This window comes from Helianthus annuus, chromosome 14 (genome assembly GCF_002127325.2).
Source record: "Helianthus annuus cultivar XRQ/B chromosome 14, HanXRQr2.0-SUNRISE, whole genome shotgun sequence".
Classification (NCBI taxonomy): domain Eukaryota; kingdom Viridiplantae; phylum Streptophyta; class Magnoliopsida; order Asterales; family Asteraceae; genus Helianthus; species Helianthus annuus.
This window is the reverse complement of record NC_035446.2, coordinates 114,840,304-114,859,332: the sequence shown is the minus strand read 5'-3', so window position 1 is coordinate 114,859,332 and position 19,029 is coordinate 114,840,304. Positions and strand designations below refer to the sequence as shown.

Below are 19,029 nucleotides of genomic sequence, written 5' to 3'. Positions count from 1 at the left end.
AAATGACAAAATTGCAGGATTTTATAAGACAAATATGACCTGGTTTAATTTTTAGACCAAAATGGGAATAAAACTGAAACCACAGGGACCCAGATGCAAAAAGTTTGAGTTTTGACTAAAGTGGCAAAAGTAATCAAACCACAGGGACCAAAATGGCAGTTTACTCTTTTTATTATTTGGTAGATTTATTCAACCCGATTATACACGAGTTTTTTTTAAAGCTACAACGTTTTTAGTATTTAGTATATAAAATTACATTTATTTAATATGTGTAATACACATGGTTTTTAAAGATATAACTTTTTATTATTTGATATATAATATTACATTTATTTAACCCGTACAATATACAAGGTTCATAAAGATATAAGTTTTTATTATTTAATATATAAAATTACATTTATTCAACCCGTGTAATACACGGGTTCTAACCTAGTTGTTTTATAATAGGTTTTTTGGCTTGTACGTTTAGGTAAAATCATATATAAACCTTATATATAGCTATATTTTGGATAAAGGATGCTAAAAATCTACATGATATATATAAAAAGTAGTATATAACTACCCTGCGCCTCAGGCACAAAACGTCCACCGCTTTTGCGCTTTGGTTTTAGACCTCGTTGTTTTTGTATGATTCCCGCTTTAAAAAAACCAAAGGAGAGACAAATCGTCTTCTGATCAGGAGCGGATCCAGGTACAATCCTGGGCGGGCAAGCATACCCCTTGAAAAAAATTAGTGTATTCTTTTTGATAAAAAACTTGACCGCACCTTTAAAAATATGCTTGAACCACCCATCCACACCCCTAGCTGCCATTACTTCTAATCTAGTGACGTTTTAACATGGTGACAATAGGTAGATTTTAGAAGTGAATTAAATTAAAAAAAAGTAGAGGAAATGGAACTTTTTTTTGTATTCTTTTCTTATTTATTTATACAATTACTAAAACATAACGTGTGCCCTAAAAATAAAGCACTTTGCCGTTACCAGAATATATTTGTGGACTATGGTTGTTATATGATTGTATATAAAATACGACATTTTGTATATATTTGTGGACTCTGGTGTTAAATGATTGTATATAAAACACGACATTTTGTTTTTATTTGATATTTGCATTATTGCATTACCAATCACAACAGCTTCGACTGGTCTCCATTGCTATAAAAGCGATGTTATTGGACACAAGCCATAAATCTCTCAACAGATTCTCCTCTTCTACCAACTGAAAATGGAAGTGAATCCGATCATTACAACTGATAATTCTTTGTAAGTCTGTAAGATTTTAGTTCAAATATGTGTTTTTCATTTGGATTTTTTAAATCATGCTGAAAATGATGTAACTTGAGTTGTAGTTTTGTTGCACATTAGGTGTTCGATGAAATGCCCCAATCACATTTTCAAGGATATTGGCATTCGTTATTCACAAATTTTGTTTTTAAAAGAAACAGAGTAACATTTACAACTACATTGAACTGTTATTTAAAGATTTGACTGTTAAATTTCAGGAAAAAGATGGAAGAAGAAAGATCAGAAAGTATTATGACCAAGTTCTTAGCAGACTTAAATATAACTGCAAGAAAACTCCTTTTTCGGGTCATTTCCACCGGCCCGATTCCACAACATATAGCATTCATCATGGATGGAAACCGGAGGTTCGCCAAGAAATGGAAGCTAACCGAGGGTGGGGGCCACAAAGCCGGATTCTTGTCGCTCATGTCGGTTCTAAAATATTGCTATGAAATAGGTGTGAAGTATGTGACAGTTTACGCATTCAGTATTGATAACTTCAATAGGCGCCCGGATGAAGTACAATATGTAATGGACTTGATGCAAGAAAAGATTGAAGGGTTTATGAAAGAATTAACAATTGTGAACAGGTATGGTGTTAGAGTCTTGTTTATCGGCGATCTTAAAAGGTTATACGAGCCCGTTAGAGTTGCAGCCGAGAAAGCAATGGAGGCCACTGCTAACAACACACATACATATCTTTTAGTATGTGTTGCTTACACTTCTTCACACGAAATCCCGCGTGCCGTTTATGAATCTTGCGAAGAAAAGAGTGGTGGAACCGGAGTTATGATTAATGGAAATGGAAGTGTGAACGGAGATTACAGTGAAGAAAAGAGTGGTGGAACCGGAGTTATGGTGAATGGAAATGGGAGTGTGAATGGAGATTACAGTAATGGAGATCATGAGGAGGGGGTTAAAGTGGTGGATATTGACAAACATATGTATATGGCAGTGGCTCCTGATCCTGATATTTTGGTCAGGAGCTCAGGGGAGACGAGGTTGAGTAACTTTTTGCTGTGGCAAACCACCAACTGCGTGTTGTATTCGCCGAAAGCGTTGTGGCCGGAGATGGGACTGTGGCAGGTGGTTTGGGGGATCTTGAAGTTTCAGAAGCATTATAAGTATTTGGAGAAGAAGAAGAAGCAGGCTTGATGTTGAAGTAGAGGTTAATGACATAATGTGTGACACCTACCAACAAACCAATAAATTGGTTTTCCAAACTACATGTTTTAAATAATTGGTCGCTTGTTTTAGATGACTAGTTTGTACACTGTTCATTGAATTAAAGATTGTTTGCTATTTAAAGTCTATACTTTAGTAGTAGATAACTTTAATATTAGAGTAAATTTCACTTTTCAATTAATCCTTTATCTTTTCCAACTTGGTGTGTTACAAATTTTATAATTTCCTTCGGTGTATGACTTAGATGTCTTGTATATCTTGAAAAGTGATTTGAGGTCGGTGATGTTATTAGATTGATATTCAATATGTGTTGTACTTTCACTTATTTTGAGGCTTGTACTTTGTTGCGGTCTGGGGCAAAGCTTCATGGAGCCAAGTGTTAGTTTTACCAAAAATTCCTTTTCATAGTTGTGTTCAAGTAGGTAAACTATTGGTTAGAACAATTACAATACTAGTCCCTCAAATATCTTACTATGGCACTATTAGTTCAAACTACAATTGCAACGTAACAGAAATCATACACTGTACATTTAAAACAGAGATATGTTCTCAATTTTTGTGTCAAGTAATTTACATGTTACTATGATCATATGACAGAAATCATACATTGTTCTAGTTACATAAGCTATTTATTTTTTCATTCTGACATGCATAGATCATCATAAAAAGTGTTGTGTTTCTGAGTGTTATTTATTTATTTTTTGTTTTTTTCCAGAATTACGCTGATCCTAAGAAAAGGAGTGTTTTTTTGTACAATGTATTGAGCAATGAAAACACTTTCTAGGAAGTAAAGCTAGGCGTTTTCCGTAGGAAACGAAATCTTAAAATCTTCATTATCTTCTTAAAAATTTACAAAACCTGCACTCACCATCACAACGTCATTGTTGCATTAAGACAATTTACATACTCTTAAAAATCTTCATTATCTTCTTTCTATCCATCAATAAATCTTCAGCCTTTCTTCTCCTATGTACTTTTACAAACGAACCCTCGATCTGTACTAAACAACGTTTGCAACTTAGTACAACTAGTGCCTTCTGAAATTAATCAAACCATTACAATATGAAAACGACAATGGTTACACCCTCGGGTTTACATAGTAGAGGAATTGTTTACCGGGCTTAAATAGATATCTAGAACCATATGTTGAGCGAATTACATCGACTAACAGATGATATTGCAGCACAACATATAGAAGGACCGGCGTGACAGCAAACACACTAATAAAGATAGGTATCCATTTCATTTCTTTATGGTATAGTATGAAGAAGCTGACGCTAAATGTGATCATCATGGTTGTTATAGAGAGGAACAGAGTTGCTAGACCTAACATCAACTTTGTAGGTAATGATTCCACAAAATCACGTTCCGCGTAACGGGATGTGAGGATGGATAAGAAGGTAAGTATGGAAGCTGATGATAAGAACAAGGATATGGCATCTGCCACTACAAATACAACGAAGATTGATTTCCGATAGAAGATAGGAATACCATAGTTTTGACTATATCCACCTGGAATTGTAAAAGCCGCTGCAAATACTATCGTGGCAATAAGCGCCGCAACAACCATACATTGACTAGCCGTTCCTTTCATCCACTTTTCGCCTTCTACAATAAGTTCTTTGTGTTCCTCGGTGAATAACTCGCGTGGTGTTAGACCATCTTTGTTCTTCCTTTCTCTATAAGAAGGGGGGATCATATTCCTTACTTCCTACAACACAATCAACCTAGAATAGTTATACACTAATATAGACGCTCTTATCACCAATGACTTTGATAGGAATATATGTACCTTGAACCATAACAATTCTCTTTGCATTTGTAAAGCAGCCCCGGACACATCAGCAAGTCGCTCTTTCGTGGCACTCTTTCCGGCTAAGTGCAACATATTGTTCTCATCTGCATCTCGGAGGGGAGTTATCAAATCCTTCATTGAGCCTATCTCATACAATAGATTGTAGATACCCTCATGACGATCTTTGACAGCAATATGAAATATTGTTTGATTGTAATCGTTTACCTTCCACATCAGATCAGGATATCGACGGATGAGCTCAACTAAAAATTTAGTATTGCCCATTTCTGCAGCAATAAATAGTACCCGAGAAGAGTGTGTTTCCTTTAAAGTTGACGCAACACGCATTTTGGCAATATGTTTAGAAACAAGCTTTTGTAAGTACCGCACTTGATCTTTCTTTCCAGATTCTCGCTTGAGTATGTTTTGCGTGTTAACATGCATGCTAACAATATGATCAGAAATGAGTTTTTGTAGTTCGAGAGCGTGATCTCCCTTACCTGAAACTGGCCTCTTGTCTTGCTTAATCATGTTCTTTGTTTCAACATGCATGTTCACAAGATGTTCGGAAATTAGTTTCTGTAATTGCAGAGCTTGATCAGCATTTGGCGGCCCTCTCATTATGTTTTGGGTTTCTACATCCAGTTTGTCAAGAAGTTCCGAAATGAGTTTTTGTAGTTGCAAAGTTTGAACGACCTTTTCTGAAGTTAGCTTCTCCTCTTGTTTAATCGAATCAGGTGAACCTCGCAGTATTTCATCAATTTCAAGCCGAGGCTTTTTCGCAATATCTTCCCAAACAATTTTTAGTAGTTGCAGTGCTTCACTTTCCTTTTCATAAACTCCCACATTTAAACTAACTAATGCCACAACTGAAAGCAACAACAAGAAAAAAAAACGGTCAAATTGATATATAATATGATCCTCGATATCTTGTTCTCTAGCCTATATGGTTACACGATTATCAACGTGTGTCTCATATGCGTCTGTTTGCGTGTTTGTTTATGAATTTTTGCAATGGTATAAACGTAAAAAACGTTAACTAAATAATTAACATAAAAAGGAGAATGAGACATTACAAGTAGAGATGTTTACCGGAACTAATACTTCTTTCAGTGACATTATAGTTTGTTTCAGAAAACGCGTCAGGCTTTCGAGCCAATATTCCAAGTAGATTCCCAGTTTCAAGCTTCGGATGCTTTTTAACTATCTGCAGGGCGACATCTAAAAAAGGTTCCACAATCACTTTGAGTTTCAACAAAAGCAACTATGAAAGCAAACACTTTAAACACTACTTTAACTAATTACATAACCTCTGTTTATTATTTATATTTTAAATCAATTAACGAAATAAATACTAAAAAAATTATGACGAACCAAAACTACATATAGATAGATCATAATGAACAAAATATAAAATCTATATATTATATGGAAATGTGTAATAACCACACACACACATATATATATATATATATATATATATATATATATATATATATATATATATATATATATATATATATATATATATATATATATATATTATATACTAGCCGAGATGCTTACCGAACATATCAGCTTCCACACATTTCTCAAGAAGCCAACCGCGATTCTGAGGATTCCAACCATCATCATTCAACTCGTTTGAATTTTCATACAGATACTTCACCACTTCATAATTCCCATACAAGGCAGCCGAATACAACGGCATCATTTGTCCCCTAGCACCAGGGATTATCAGCAAGCCCCTATTCTTTTCCACCATTATCCTAACCGTTTTAATATTTCCAGCTGCAGCTGCTAAATAGAGCGCGGTGTTGGAATTTTCATTTACAAGTTCCAAGTCTTCCTCTTTCATCATATCCACCAGATTTTTCACAAACTTCTCCACATGTTTGTTTGTTTTCACCGATGCTGCAACGTGAAGTGCTGTTTCCCCATTCTCGGTGATGCTATACCTTACCAACTCCGGATCCTTGTCAAGAATGGCTTTTGCGGCTTTCCAATCACATTTAACCGATGCTTCGTATAGAGGTACGCAAAATTTGAAGTACATTTCTCTTTGAGCTTCAATCAATGCAACCATTACTTAATTAGCACCCTACTCATGTCAATATTATCTTCCCTAAAACTAGAGTAAAGTACACGGATGGTCCCTGTGGTTTACCAAAATTTTGGATTTGGTCCACAGATGGTCTTTAGTCCCCAACCAACACATCTAAAAGTTTCAGCAAGTCCAAGTTAGAGGCTAAATGCGTTGCAAAGTGCAAACCACATGGACCATCCATATACTTTTGGAAAAAGCTGGGGACTAAATGCGTTACAAAAGGCAAACTATAGGGACCATCCGTGTACTTTTGAAAATCTAGGGACTAAATGTAAGATTTTAGTAAACCACAAGGACCATCTGTGTACTTTACTCCTAAAACTAATTAGCATCATTCAAATGCATATGGGCAATAGTTAACATTGGCTTAAGTGACATCATAACTAACATATATATTACAGTAAATAATGAAGCATAATGTAATGAAACCGAAAGTACCTGCAATGAGAGACCGATTGGGTAGGTTGCGTCGATTGGATTTTAATCTTCTAGAGTTGGCAAATGAAGCAGCACGAGGGTTGATTTGCTGCTGATGGTTCAAGGGTTTCTGCTCATCTATTGAGGTTAACTGAGCACCTGTTTCCTTCTTCATCTGCACATCCATATATACCTTTATTATTATTTAATACGTAAAGTGTAACCAAAATGAGTGATACAACTGAAAATACCTCTGGGGACAGCAGGAGTGAGTTATGTGTGTTTGAATGAATGAAAAAATGAAAGGCTGTGAGTTGAGTTGAGTTGTGTAATCAATTATTTGAACATCTGTTCCATGATAATATATAGAAGCTAAACTTTTAAAGTCAACGTCAACGTGTATAGAAATTCAAAAAAGAAAAGAAAGTATATTGTTACTTTCTTTTAAGTGACAAGTGTTCACATTTTGTTCTAAGTCGGCAAACCTACATTGGTGAAGAAAACATTTATATGTATTTTTTAATATCCAATGAAATCATATGTGACAGCTATAAATAAAACTTGGCTATCACATTCACAGGTTATAGCATTTGTTTGAAGCTGCACTATATATTTCCTATAATTATTTATTGGATCTTTTTTTGGCTTTGAAAGCTAGTAGCTACTACTAACCCAAAAAAATTTCAACCTAGTAATTTACCTATCTTTTTAGGTTCTTATGTTATTTTTAAATAAATTTTATGAATGTCATATGTTTTTTATGATTTCTAAATTTTACTAGTGATAAAACAACAAGATTTGTAGGATTTTTCAAGTGGTAAAAAGAATTTTGTCTTGTCTGAAGACCAAAACATGTTTGACACCTGTAAAAAAAAAGTTGGGTTTGCCACATTTGATAGTGTATACACATGTGTGTAAGCGTAATTCAAAAAGAAACTGGTATGAAAAGAGATTATTATACCAAATGCACCATAAAAAGAGATTATTACCCGTTGTAAGACCACATTGACAAATATAAATGTATGAAAAGTTTGGATTCATGTTATTGTAAAGTAGAATTTGCATGTATGAGTCAATTGGACTGATATTTGGATCAATGAAAATCATTTTTTACTTAGTAATAAGTTCTTCACTTAGATGTTGGCTTTGAGTATCCTGGTGTTCATTTCCATTTTGATGATGGTAAGATATGACCATGTCATATGGGTTTCTACACAAAAGTGTTTTTATTTTTTGGTTTCTCTGTCTTTATTTTTTGGTTTTTATGTCTTTATATTTATATTTATTGAATTTAGTCAATCATTCACTATAACCCATTTTTTTATAATGAAGCCCACCCATTTTAAGCCCATTATCCATAACCTAATAAGTTTACCCTAAGCTGCGCCCATTCCAAAAAGTTTACTTGAATCTCTTGATTATTTATAAAATGATTATTTAATTTACAAAAATGATCTTTGGATTATTGATTTCTTCTTGTTTAGATTGAATATTTGATAGACTATTTAAATGTTAGTAATAATAATTAGAAACAACTCTTAACCCCATACATTTATCAAACTCGATTGGTGTGTTTACTCAAGTTAACAAATAAAAAGGATATTTTCCAAAACATTCTTGACACATAAATTAAAGAAAAGATTATAAACCAAAGGGTTGGAATCAAATATCAAGTTTATTTCGGCTAGAAAGGATAGAAATCAATAGAATTAGGACATGTGGCAAAATTTAAAATAAAGAGCAATGGTATTTTAGTCAATCTTATCCTTTCTTCTTCCTTTTCAAAACACAGTAACTTCAAAACCCACCATTTTCAAAACCCACAATCTACAACCATTTTTTCACTTTCTCTCTTAATAATCACTACATTATAGTGCGATTTTCGTCACCAATTCGATGATTCAAACACCCAATTAACGTGTTCTTCAGCTTTTTTGAAGAAACCCAGTTTAATTTCATACAAAATCTCGTTTTTTCCGGTGATTTTGAAGATAATCATTCGATCCGTTCGATTCGAGAGCTGATAAGTGTTTCAATCATTCAAAATTTGTCAATTGTTGAAGAAATCACTTCGATCCATGTAAGAAATTCTTAGTTTCATTTTTATGATATGGGTTTTTGATTTAGTCATTGCGTTTTACGATCTTGGCGGGGATCCGGGGGCAGCGCCCCTGGTAGCGGGGTCCCAGGGGCGGCAGCCCCTGGCGGGGTCTAAGGGGCAGAGCTCAGACAATTCAAAGCACAAAAAATTCACAGCATTAAAGAATTAATTTTCTGTAAATTGCCTCTGGAAAAATGCATTCGTAAACTACATTGGTTCAGACAATTCATAGCTCAGATAATTCAAAGCACAGACAATTCACAGCACAGACAAAACTATTGCCATGGTTCAATGCGTTTTAGAGAGAACACTTTCTTTGGTGTTTTTAGCCAATTGCGTTTTAGAACTAAAACATTTTTATGTGTTTTCTGGCCATTGCGTTTTAGAAAAACACATTCTTGAAGTGTTTTTAGTCATTGCGTTTTAGGTAAAACACATTTTTAGGTGTTTTCAGTCCATTGCGTTTTACAGAGAACATTTTCTTTTGTTTTTTTAGGCAATTGTGTTTTAGAATGAGACATTTTTTAAGTGTTTTCTGGCCACTGCGTTTTACAAATAAGACATTTCTTTGTGTTTTTGGTGCATTGCGTTTTAGGTAAAACATTTTTTTATGTGTTTTCAGTCCATTGCGTTTTAGAAAACAGACATTTTAAGTGTTTTCTGGCCATTGCGTTTTAGAAATAAGACATTTGTTTGTGTTTTTTGGTGCATTGCATTTTAGGTAAAACACATTTTTATGTGTTTTTAGTTCATTGCGTTTTAGAAAATACATTTTCTTTTAAGTTTTTAGGCTATTGCGTTTTAGAAATAAGACATTTTTTTGTGTTTTCTAGCCATTGCGTTTTACAAATAAGACATTTCTTTGTGTTTTTGGTGCATTGTGTTTTAGAAAAATGTCATTTTTTAGGTTTTTTTCCAATTGCGTTTTACGCAACTGGGTTTTTTCCATTGCGTTTTACGCAACTGGGTTTTAGAAAAAAAAATTCGAAAATATAGCAATAGTATACTCGTTTTAAAGATAAAAAACGCTCGTTTTTTTGGTGAAATTTTTATAAAAAAATAATGTCGTATGAAAGAGTTATTAACGTTTAAAAATGTGGGGAATTGGAGGAGAGAGAAGCTATTGGCTTGGATTGACTAGAATACCCCTAAACAAACTTATGCGCCTCTTTTCTTCCCTTCAATTTCCCTGATTTAATCTTAACCCTTGATTAACTAAATGGATGGTCAAGATCACTTTCTAGCCTTGTTAGCTAAATATGTGTATAAAGAACGTCATAGTTTTTGTTACACAAATGCAAAATGAAGTGTAATATTGTTTTACAGTTAAAATTCTCATAGTAACCGAGGGGTTTCAGCAAAAATCGAATAAACAAAAGTAGCAGAATAATAAATAGTAAATACATGTTAGATATAAGTAACATATGTATATAGTATAGATTAAATTCCACTAAAAATGCTTTCTAAGGGGCTGTTTGTTTGCATCTTATTAGCCTCTTATTAGTCTCATGTTTGACTGAGTCAGATATCAGCTTGTTTGTTTCATTCCTCTTAAAACTTCCCAGCATATCAGCTTGTTTGTTTCATTCCTCTTAAAACTTCCCAGCCTCTTATTATAGTCTGAACGAGTCATACATGTGGAGTAGTCTGACCAAGCTCTGAATGATACTTGTGACAATTGTGCCCTAGCAAAAAAAAAAACCCATCTTCTTCCACAGCACATTCCTCTCCTTCTTCACAATCGTCGGACATAGCCAAAACCACAGCTGCCGCCGTGCTTCGTCGAGACCCGCCACCGTTGTTCCTCTCAATCAAGTTCTTTCTCTCCTCAGCTCGGCTCCCTACTCTCTGCTCTGTACCGATATCGCCGCTCAAGACCCTCGCTGGACCAACGAGGTGTGGTGGTCGCCGCCGCTCACGGCGGCGAGTCTTTATCCGCTGCCGTCATCAGAAACGAGAGGGGGAGGTGTGGCTGTCGTCGGCCGGTTCTTCACGGGAGAGGAGGCAGGGAGTAATTTCATCTGTGTGTGTGTTTATGTGTGTATATACAGTTTGAAGTTTTTTAGGGTTTGGAAATTATGTGGTTTCACGGGAGAGGAGGCATGATTATATTCTTGTTGTCGTTGATGGTTGAGGGATGGGGATGGAATGATATGATTTTTAAAACAAGAAATAAGGTAGAAAGGGAGAGAAAGTTCTGGTGGAATGATATTTTTTTCTTTTTGAACGGTGGAGGTGGAGGTGGAATGTGATGGGGATGGAGAAAGTAATATATTTAATAATAAAATAGTTTTTTTAATTAAAAGGGGTAAAAATGTCATTTTACACCGTCATTCAGATGTGCAACCAAACAGCACTTTACTGGTTCAGCACTTATTGGTTCAGAGCCTCTTACCCATTCAGACCTCTTATTCATTCAGCACTTATTGATTCAGATGTTGCCAAACAGCCCCTAAGATTATTATGTGACCCGGTTTGATCGAACTAGACCAAAACATCTAAAATTGAGTGAGATATCCGAGCATCTAATAGTTCCGATGCCTATGGAAAAAAAATTCCGTGCTTATGTTCTGAGAGCATCCACAGCAATAAACCTGGTCCAAAATTCAGACTGCCTAGTCAGCATGCCACATCATTTCAAACCGCACTTTTTCCCACGACAATAAACATTCTAAACTTCCGCATCACACCCCACTTTTTACACTTAAAAAATGTTTTTGAGTGGGTGGTCCCCAAAATTGCCACATATGTTTGTCCGCTTAAGCAAACGACCCACCACCGGACCACCTCCTCCAACGGTGTGGTTTGGAAAACTCCTTGCCCGCTCTGCCAAACCTGTGGTGGACTCCATTGTACCACCTCCTCCAACGGTGTGGTTTGGAATACTCCTCGCCCGCTCTGTCAAACCTGTGGTGAACTCCATCGTACCACCTCCTCCAACGGTGTGGTTTGGAAAACTCCTCGCCCGCTCTGCCAAACCTGTGGTGGACTCCATTGTCAGAGATGCAATACCTATTTTAAGTTTAAATTCTTTTTATGAAGCTCCATGTTATAAACTACTATTGATTGATTTAAATCAAGTTTAAAATACTTCAATAGCACAGCTACTTTTACGACTACCGTTAAAATAATCCTGTAAATCACTAGTTAAGTTAATGCAGTTAAAATAAGAGCCAGTAGGAGTAATCTATAGGACATTGGTTATTGAAATCATTGTCATGTATGCCAAGTTCAATTTTTTTACGTGTATGACCTTTCTAAATTAGTGTAGAAAATTACAATTCAGAAAATAAACCATCTACGCGTGTGACACACATTTCTTCATTAGTTGTGAAAAAAAAATTAGTATCGTCTATAAAGGTTTAGTATGTTATGGAACTAGTAAATTACCTCGCACTTCTCAGCGGAAACTCGGCTGAGAAAATCCAAGCGAAAAGGTCATGTTATATCTAAAAAGATGTAGATACGTGTTTAAATCAATTGAAAAATATAGAAATGAATACCCGTAACCTATATGGTAGTTAGGATTCAATCTCTCAAACAACACACACAAACGAAACTGCAAGAGAAAAAAATTAAACAAAGATGAACATACGAGATTTACGTGGTTCGGTCGGCTAACATACGTTCACGGTCTACAACCGGGATACTTTTATTATTACAAGTATAGGACATTAATATATAGAGATAGATCTAGGGTTACAATCTTAGTGAACAAGAAAGCTAAATGGGCCCAAATTGTCTTCATGTCTTCATTAAACCCGAGCAATCAAGACTCCACAAACCCAACAATCTCCCACTTGGAGGCTTGATAATTTTCAAACTGCTATCCACTACGAATTTGTACCTCTCGTAATCTTCCTCATCTCCATAGTTGCAACGGCCTTCTTTTTAGTTAACCTGAAGGCCCGATGAAGCTCCCCAAGCTCCAACACATCAGTCGTGGCTGAAACTGTCCCTGGCCCGTCCTCAATCCCTACTGACTCCCACTGACACAAACCGGATTCTGGAACACCCTACGAACAAACACTCTCCATATTCAGCAAGTAATCCACTTGAGAGATTTTACCAACTGGAACGCCTGTTCTCCTGACCCAATGTCGACAAGGAACTTTGACTGAAAACAACCTGTGCTCCCAGTCTCCCACTGCCACGGAAACCTCTGAGTGGTCTGCCTGAAACTTTTTCCGCTCGTTCATCCTCAATCTGAGTAGTGACTCTCGTTGCTCACTTGCAAAGACAACCTTCTTCTGCCCACGAGATTATGTGAACCTGACTTTGGTTTTCTTCTGAATTGGGATGGTCTCTCACTCAGATGGTAAATTAACCATGTAAATCAAACCTCTCTTTCTTCCTTAAGCTATGACAATATTTCCCTTAACAACTTTTCACTGCCCGTTCCCGAGTTTAACCAAATGTCCATGTTCATCCAACTACCCAACAGAAATCAATCTTTCTTCAAGCCACAACTTCTAGAATTAATGTGGGATGTCATTGATCACCTAGTGTAAATTGACCTCGCCATGCATTAGGACAAATACGCCACGACCAATGCATATAATCAACGCCACCATGCATTCCTAAGAAAACAAGTCTATTTTTATTTGCGTTAAACAACTTTAGGATGTAAACTTTTTGTTGGTTTTCGCAAATATCTCTAGTTGTATAACTTGACCACACCTTTGCAAAACTTGTACAAACTTTCTCGTGATATTTTTTCAGACATATGCAAATATTCATCTCATGTGTCGCTAGCTTTTCCGTAAGCTAATTGACGAATTGTCGATGTACACTTTTTGTAAAGTAGTAAACCCCTGTTTGCCTCTAGTATCCCACCGTAATGTGAAAAACGGGTCAAAATTTGCCAAATTATCGGCTATCCGTAGGAAAAGACGACGACTCATTCGAAACCGACGCCTAAAAATATCATCGATATAGACAGCGTTTTCGGCAAAATAGTCGGCCCCAACCTATCATGAGCACCTATGTTGAGTATAAATATTAATGACAATAATTGTTAATTACACTAAAAATAAAATCTTATTGCACTAAAAATAATTTATGTTAAAGACAAAGTATATTTACGCTAAAAAATAATAAGCCAAAATTAATTACATTACACTTTACATTACATGCTATTACATACTATTATTACATAATATAGGGAAAAGATCAAATAGAAAGTTAATTTTCGCTAGGAAGGATAGGAAGCCATAGGATTATGACATGTGGCAAATTTTAAAATAAAGAGAAAGGGTATTTTAGTCAATCCAACTCCTTCTTCTTCCTTTTTCAAAACCCAGTAAATTCAAAAACCCACCATTTTCAAAACCCACCATCTTCAACTATTTCTTCACTTTCTATCTCAATAATCACTACATTATAGTGCGATTTTCATCACCAATCAATGATTCAGAACCCGATCAACGTGTTCTTCAGCTTTTTTTGAAGAAAACCCAGTTTAATTTCATAAAAAAATCTCGTTTTTTCCGGTGATTTTGGAGATAATCACTCGATTCGTTCGATTCGAGCGTTGATAAGTGTTTCTATCATTCAAATTTTGTCAATGGATGAAGAAATCGGCTTCGATCCATGTAAGAAATTCTTTAATTTCATTTTCATGATCTGGGTTTTTGATTTAGTCATTGCGTTTTACGATCTTTGCGGGGGTCCGGGGGCGGCAGCCCCCGGTAGCGGGGTCCAAGGGGCAGAGCCCCTGGCTGGGGTTGAGCTGCATTTTAGAATGAGTCATTTTTAAGTGTTTTCTGGCCATTGCGTTTTACATATAAGACATTTCTTTGTGTTTTTGGTGCATTGCGTTTTAGGTAAAACACTTTTTTATGTGTTTTCAGTCCATTGCGTTTTAGAAAACAGACATTTTAAGTGTATTCTGGCCATTGCGTTTTACAAATAAGTCATTTCTTTGTGTTTTTGGTGCATTGCGATTTAGGTAAAAACACATTTTTATGTGTTTTCTGGCCATTGCGTTTTACAAATAAGACATTTATGTGTGTTTTCTGGCCATTGCATTTTACAAATAAGTCATTTCTTTGTCTTTTTGGTGCATTGCGTTTTAGAAAAATGTCATTTTTAGGTTTTTTTTTCATTGCGTTTTACGTAACTGGTGGTTTTTCTATTGCGTTTTACGCAACTGGGTTTTAAATTTTTTTTAAATATAGCAATAGTATACTCGTTTTAAAAATAAAAAAACGCTCGTTTTTTTGGTGCAATTTTTATAAATAAATAATGTCGTATGAAAGAGTTATTAACGTTTAAAAAATGGGGGGGGGGGGAATTGGAGGAGAGAGAAACTATTGGCTTGGATTGACTAGAATGCCCTTGAACAAACTCACGCGCCTCTTTTCTTCCTTTCAATTTCCCTGATTTAATCTTAGCCCTTGATTAACTTAATGGATGGTCAAGATCATTTCCTATCCTTCCTAGCCAAATAAACTTTCTATTGTATCTCCACCCTACATATATATACTATTATTAATAATAGAAACTAATGAATAATACTTTTAAGGGTAAGATCAAATAAAAAGTTTATTTTGTGTATGTAGGATGAGAAAAATTTTAACCATTTATTTTTCAAATCAATGGTTAAGATCAAAGTGTAGGAGAAATGAGGAGTGCAAGAGTATCTTGGGAAAATCCTATTTATGGACTTTCTCTCTCCACACGCAAGACACATGCATGTTCCACCCTCATTTTTTAAACGTTCATAACTTTTTTGTACGACATTAATTTTTCATAAAAATTTCACCGTAAAATCGAGCGTCTTTTTATCTTTAATTTGAGTACCATATTGCTATATAAAATACGAAGACAAAAAAAAAACAACTAAAATGTGTTATATTTCTGTGTTGTATAACATTTTTTGTACTGGATTTTTATACTATATTTTTGTGTTGAATTTTTTTATATTAAATTTTTTATTCTCAATTTTTTGTGCTGGATTTTTTTGTACTACATTTTTTTGCTGAATTTTTTCGTGCTATATTTTTTTGTACTAGATTTTTTTGTGCTATATTTTTTCGTACTACATTTTTTGTGCTATATTTTTTTGTAGTAGATTTTTTGTGCTAGATTTTTTTACTAGATTTTTTTGTTGTATTTTTAAAAAACAAAAGGAGTGACACATGTCATTTTCACTCCTATTTATAAGAACTAAAATGTCTTTCTTTCCTACTTATTAGGAGTGCCACATGTTATCTTCACAATCCTTCTAAGGCTACTTAGACAAAATCCACTTTTTAGTGGATCCTTTCCTGTACTTTTAATATTATAATAATATATATTTTTAACATTTTTATTATATTAATAATTATAATAATAATTATTTTCTTTACTTTTTAAGTGAATACATTTTCATATTTTTCTTAACTTTAATGTTTTTTTTTTGCATCACAGGTTGAGATAAGCTTGGTGTTAATCGGTATCGAACCGGTACTGGTATTGAAAATACCGGTACGGTCATGTTCGATATCAGTGCATGAATGTAAAAACCGGTACCAGCCTGGTATAGAAAATGCCAAAAGTCGGTACCGAATTGATATTGAAAATCTTTTAGTTTGGGAAATTCGGTACTGCTACCCGGTACTATTGCTCCTCCCTGATCACGGGTACCGTACGAACAACAACGATATCGTACAACTTTCTTTTGTTGATTTTCTTCAACTTCTAATGATTTCTTTTTTTTAGTTTCAGGTGTCACACCCCAACCAATGGCGGAATCATCGGAGTGGGACTAGTTCGAGATTGCAAGAGACTTCATAACACTATTTGTGACAATATTTAATTCAACCATTTTCATTTCATAATCAAATTGTCAAACATTACAAGGAAAATTCAAATAACAGCTTGTTTATAACATAACAATAACAAAATTGATACAACACTTTAAACCTAAACGTCTAAGTGAGTATCTAAGCATCATTGCTAATCCATTTCATAGCATCATCAATTATCAACCTGTAACATGTTTAAAATAAAGTTCAATGCAAAAGCAAAGGCGAGTATACAAGTTTAAGAATAAGTATAAGTATAAGTTTAAAAGTTTAAAACGAATCCACATGACAACTTAGTTTATACAAGATCATCATACAAGGCATGCAATATCTCTAGTCAACCCTCTGTTTACGCAAAATGATATAATTCAACATGACCTCTCGTTCACGGGTGGTGCGTTACTCCTATGGCGCTATAGCCTATACATGTTAAATGGAGGCTCATACAAAGCTAATGACTATGGTATCACATAAGAATCACCCAAGTATAAGCATCAAGTATCACAACATAGCATTCATGTATTTGGATTGTTTCGTGCAAGTATAAAGATTAAAGTTTAAGTGTGATTTTATAATTTAACATGTTACACCCCAAAAGTGGTAAACATAAAAAGGGGGTTTCGAGTATACTCACGGTTTTGCAAGTCTTCAACTTGTGAATCCGCGAGTGAGTTGTTGTGGGAGGTTGGAACACCAAGTCCTTATACACGAAGAAACAAAGTGTATGAGTATTGGGAATTCGAGAGATTAATGATTAGGAATTTAAACAACATGAACTTAGACATATGAAAATAATCATCTTTAACACATATGAGGCTTTAGATGATGTAACCAACACTTTGACAAGTGAACATTAGTTCATCATCAAGGTTGTTCACTTAGATAATATATAGGATATGTAATATATTAACATGTCTAATAGATCAAGCATGATGTAGGAGGGTAAATCCTCCATTTAGGAACCTCTTAAGTATCATAGAAATTATGTAGGAGTTAGGAAGAAAAGTCTTCCATTTAGGCACCTCTCAGTGTTCACCACTACAGTTGATGTTATGAACATTAAAGGAGGGTCATGAACTTACAAGTAATACAAGAATATGAACCACTAATCTAAGAGAAATCATCAAGCAATGCGTGGATTTTATGTAGGATAACCCAAGTTAATCCTAAATCACACATTCATCAAGCTTTAAGCTTGAACATCACTTGTGGGTTAAACCCTTGAAAAAAAAGAAAGTTTGTGAGGTTATATGATGGAGAGGGTGAAACCCGAGAATTTGGTATTTTGCAGGTAAAGTATGGAATTTGATGTGTATTTGATGTGTTTATTAGCTTGGAATGAAGTGAATACGAGAATTTGGTATTTTGCAGGTAAAGTATGGAATTCGGTGCGTTTACGATGGTTAAAGATGAAGTTCTAAGCATAGGATGTGATGTTGTAGCTCAAGAATGAGTTTTAAAGCTTGTTCGGGTGATATAAAGGCTCGCGAGTGGAAGAAATGTAGAAAAGTGAAGTTTGGGGGCCATTTGGATAGTTAATGGAAAGTTAGTGGTGTCTACAAATGAGAGAGATGGAAGAAACAAAGTACATAGACTAGTTTGTAAATTGTTGAAAGTTTGAAAGTGAGGAGGAAAGATGGGGCTTGTCTCGATCGTAGCTTATGAACACCAACTCATAGCTTACGAGTTGGTGGTGTGTGAAAACAAGTTGGGACAGAATTTTTAAATCGTAGGCTACGGGTAATATACCGTAGCTTACGAGTGGGAGTATGTAGAAAGAAAAGGGACAGAGATCGCAAACCGTAAGCTACGGTTTCTGTTCGTAGCTTACGAGTGTTACTTTGGAATACTATGTCACACCCCCAAAATCCCACACGCGGAGTACCACCGCTTGGAGGCGTGACATGACCAGGATCAAGCCACCAATCATATTGAACAAGCATATAATAGTTAAAGTAGTTCAAAAACCCAAATCAATACGATTGATGTTCAAGCCAAACTTTATTTAAGTAGCGGAAGCATTAAAGTAAAAGCCCAAAATAAGTTATAAGTTCAAATATCGTTCACGATCCGTATCCCACAACGACCTGCTCCTCCCTGTGCAAGCTCCATAATGTACCTAAGGTCCTGCAAGGCATGCAGCAAATAATCAACAACTAGTTGAGCGAGTTCACAGAAAATAAGTTCATAACAGTAATGCGTAAGTTCATCTAGTGGGGGCTTCCCATGCATGTATGTACTAATGGTGGGGGTTTCCCATGCCTTGTATATATATTACTAGTGGGGGATTCCCACGTTTATCTTTACTAACGGGGGCTTCCCAATATGGTACTTACTAGACTATT

General features: G+C 35.2%; 2 protein-coding genes across 2 annotated transcripts; one reads left to right on the top strand and one right to left on the bottom strand.

Moving 5' to 3' along the window:
• Positions 1 to 1,052: 1,052 nt before the first annotated feature.
• On the top strand, positions 1,053 to 2,669 carry LOC110909088 (dehydrodolichyl diphosphate synthase 6). The gene is made up of 2 exons (XM_022154095.2): positions 1,053 to 1,268; positions 1,508 to 2,669. Exons 1-2 carry the CDS (start codon positions 1,231 to 1,233, stop codon positions 2,442 to 2,444), a joined length of 975 nt encoding a protein of 324 aa, XP_022009787.1. The 5' UTR covers positions 1,053 to 1,230; the 3' UTR covers positions 2,445 to 2,669.
• A 449-nt stretch (positions 2,670 to 3,118) lies between these two features.
• LOC110909087 (ankyrin-1) lies at positions 3,119 to 7,122 on the bottom strand. Its single transcript, XM_022154094.2, has 6 exons — positions 7,045 to 7,122; positions 6,815 to 6,968; positions 5,836 to 6,336; positions 5,362 to 5,490; positions 4,267 to 5,138; positions 3,119 to 4,185 (listed from the first exon to the last, which is right to left on the bottom strand). The coding sequence occupies exons 2-6, from the start codon at positions 6,966 to 6,968 to the stop codon at positions 3,553 to 3,555; spliced, it is 2,289 nt and encodes a 762-aa protein (XP_022009786.1). The 5' UTR covers positions 7,045 to 7,122; the 3' UTR covers positions 3,119 to 3,552.
• Between the last annotated feature and the right edge of the window lie 11,907 nt (positions 7,123 to 19,029).

Bases quoted from the DNA above. Each gene is read 5' to 3' on its own strand.
- LOC110909088 (XM_022154095.2), top strand. From the start codon at position 1,231: ATGGAAGTGAATCCGATCATTACAACTGATAATTCTTT. The intron at 1,269-1,507 runs GTAAGTCTGTAA...GTTAAATTTCAG, and splicing joins ATTACAACTGATAATTCTTT to GAAAAAGATGGAAGAAGAAA.
- LOC110909087 (XM_022154094.2), bottom strand. From the start codon at position 6,968: ATGAAGAAGGAAACAGGTGCTCAGTTAACCTCAATAGATGAGCAGAAA. The intron at 5,139-5,361 runs GTAAACATCTCT...TGTTGCTTTCAG, and splicing joins TGAAAGAAGTATTAGTTCCG to TTGTGGCATTAGTTAGTTTA. The intron at 4,186-4,266 runs GTACATATATTC...ATTGTGTTGTAG, and splicing joins GAGAATTGTTATGGTTCAAG to GAAGTAAGGAATATGATCCC.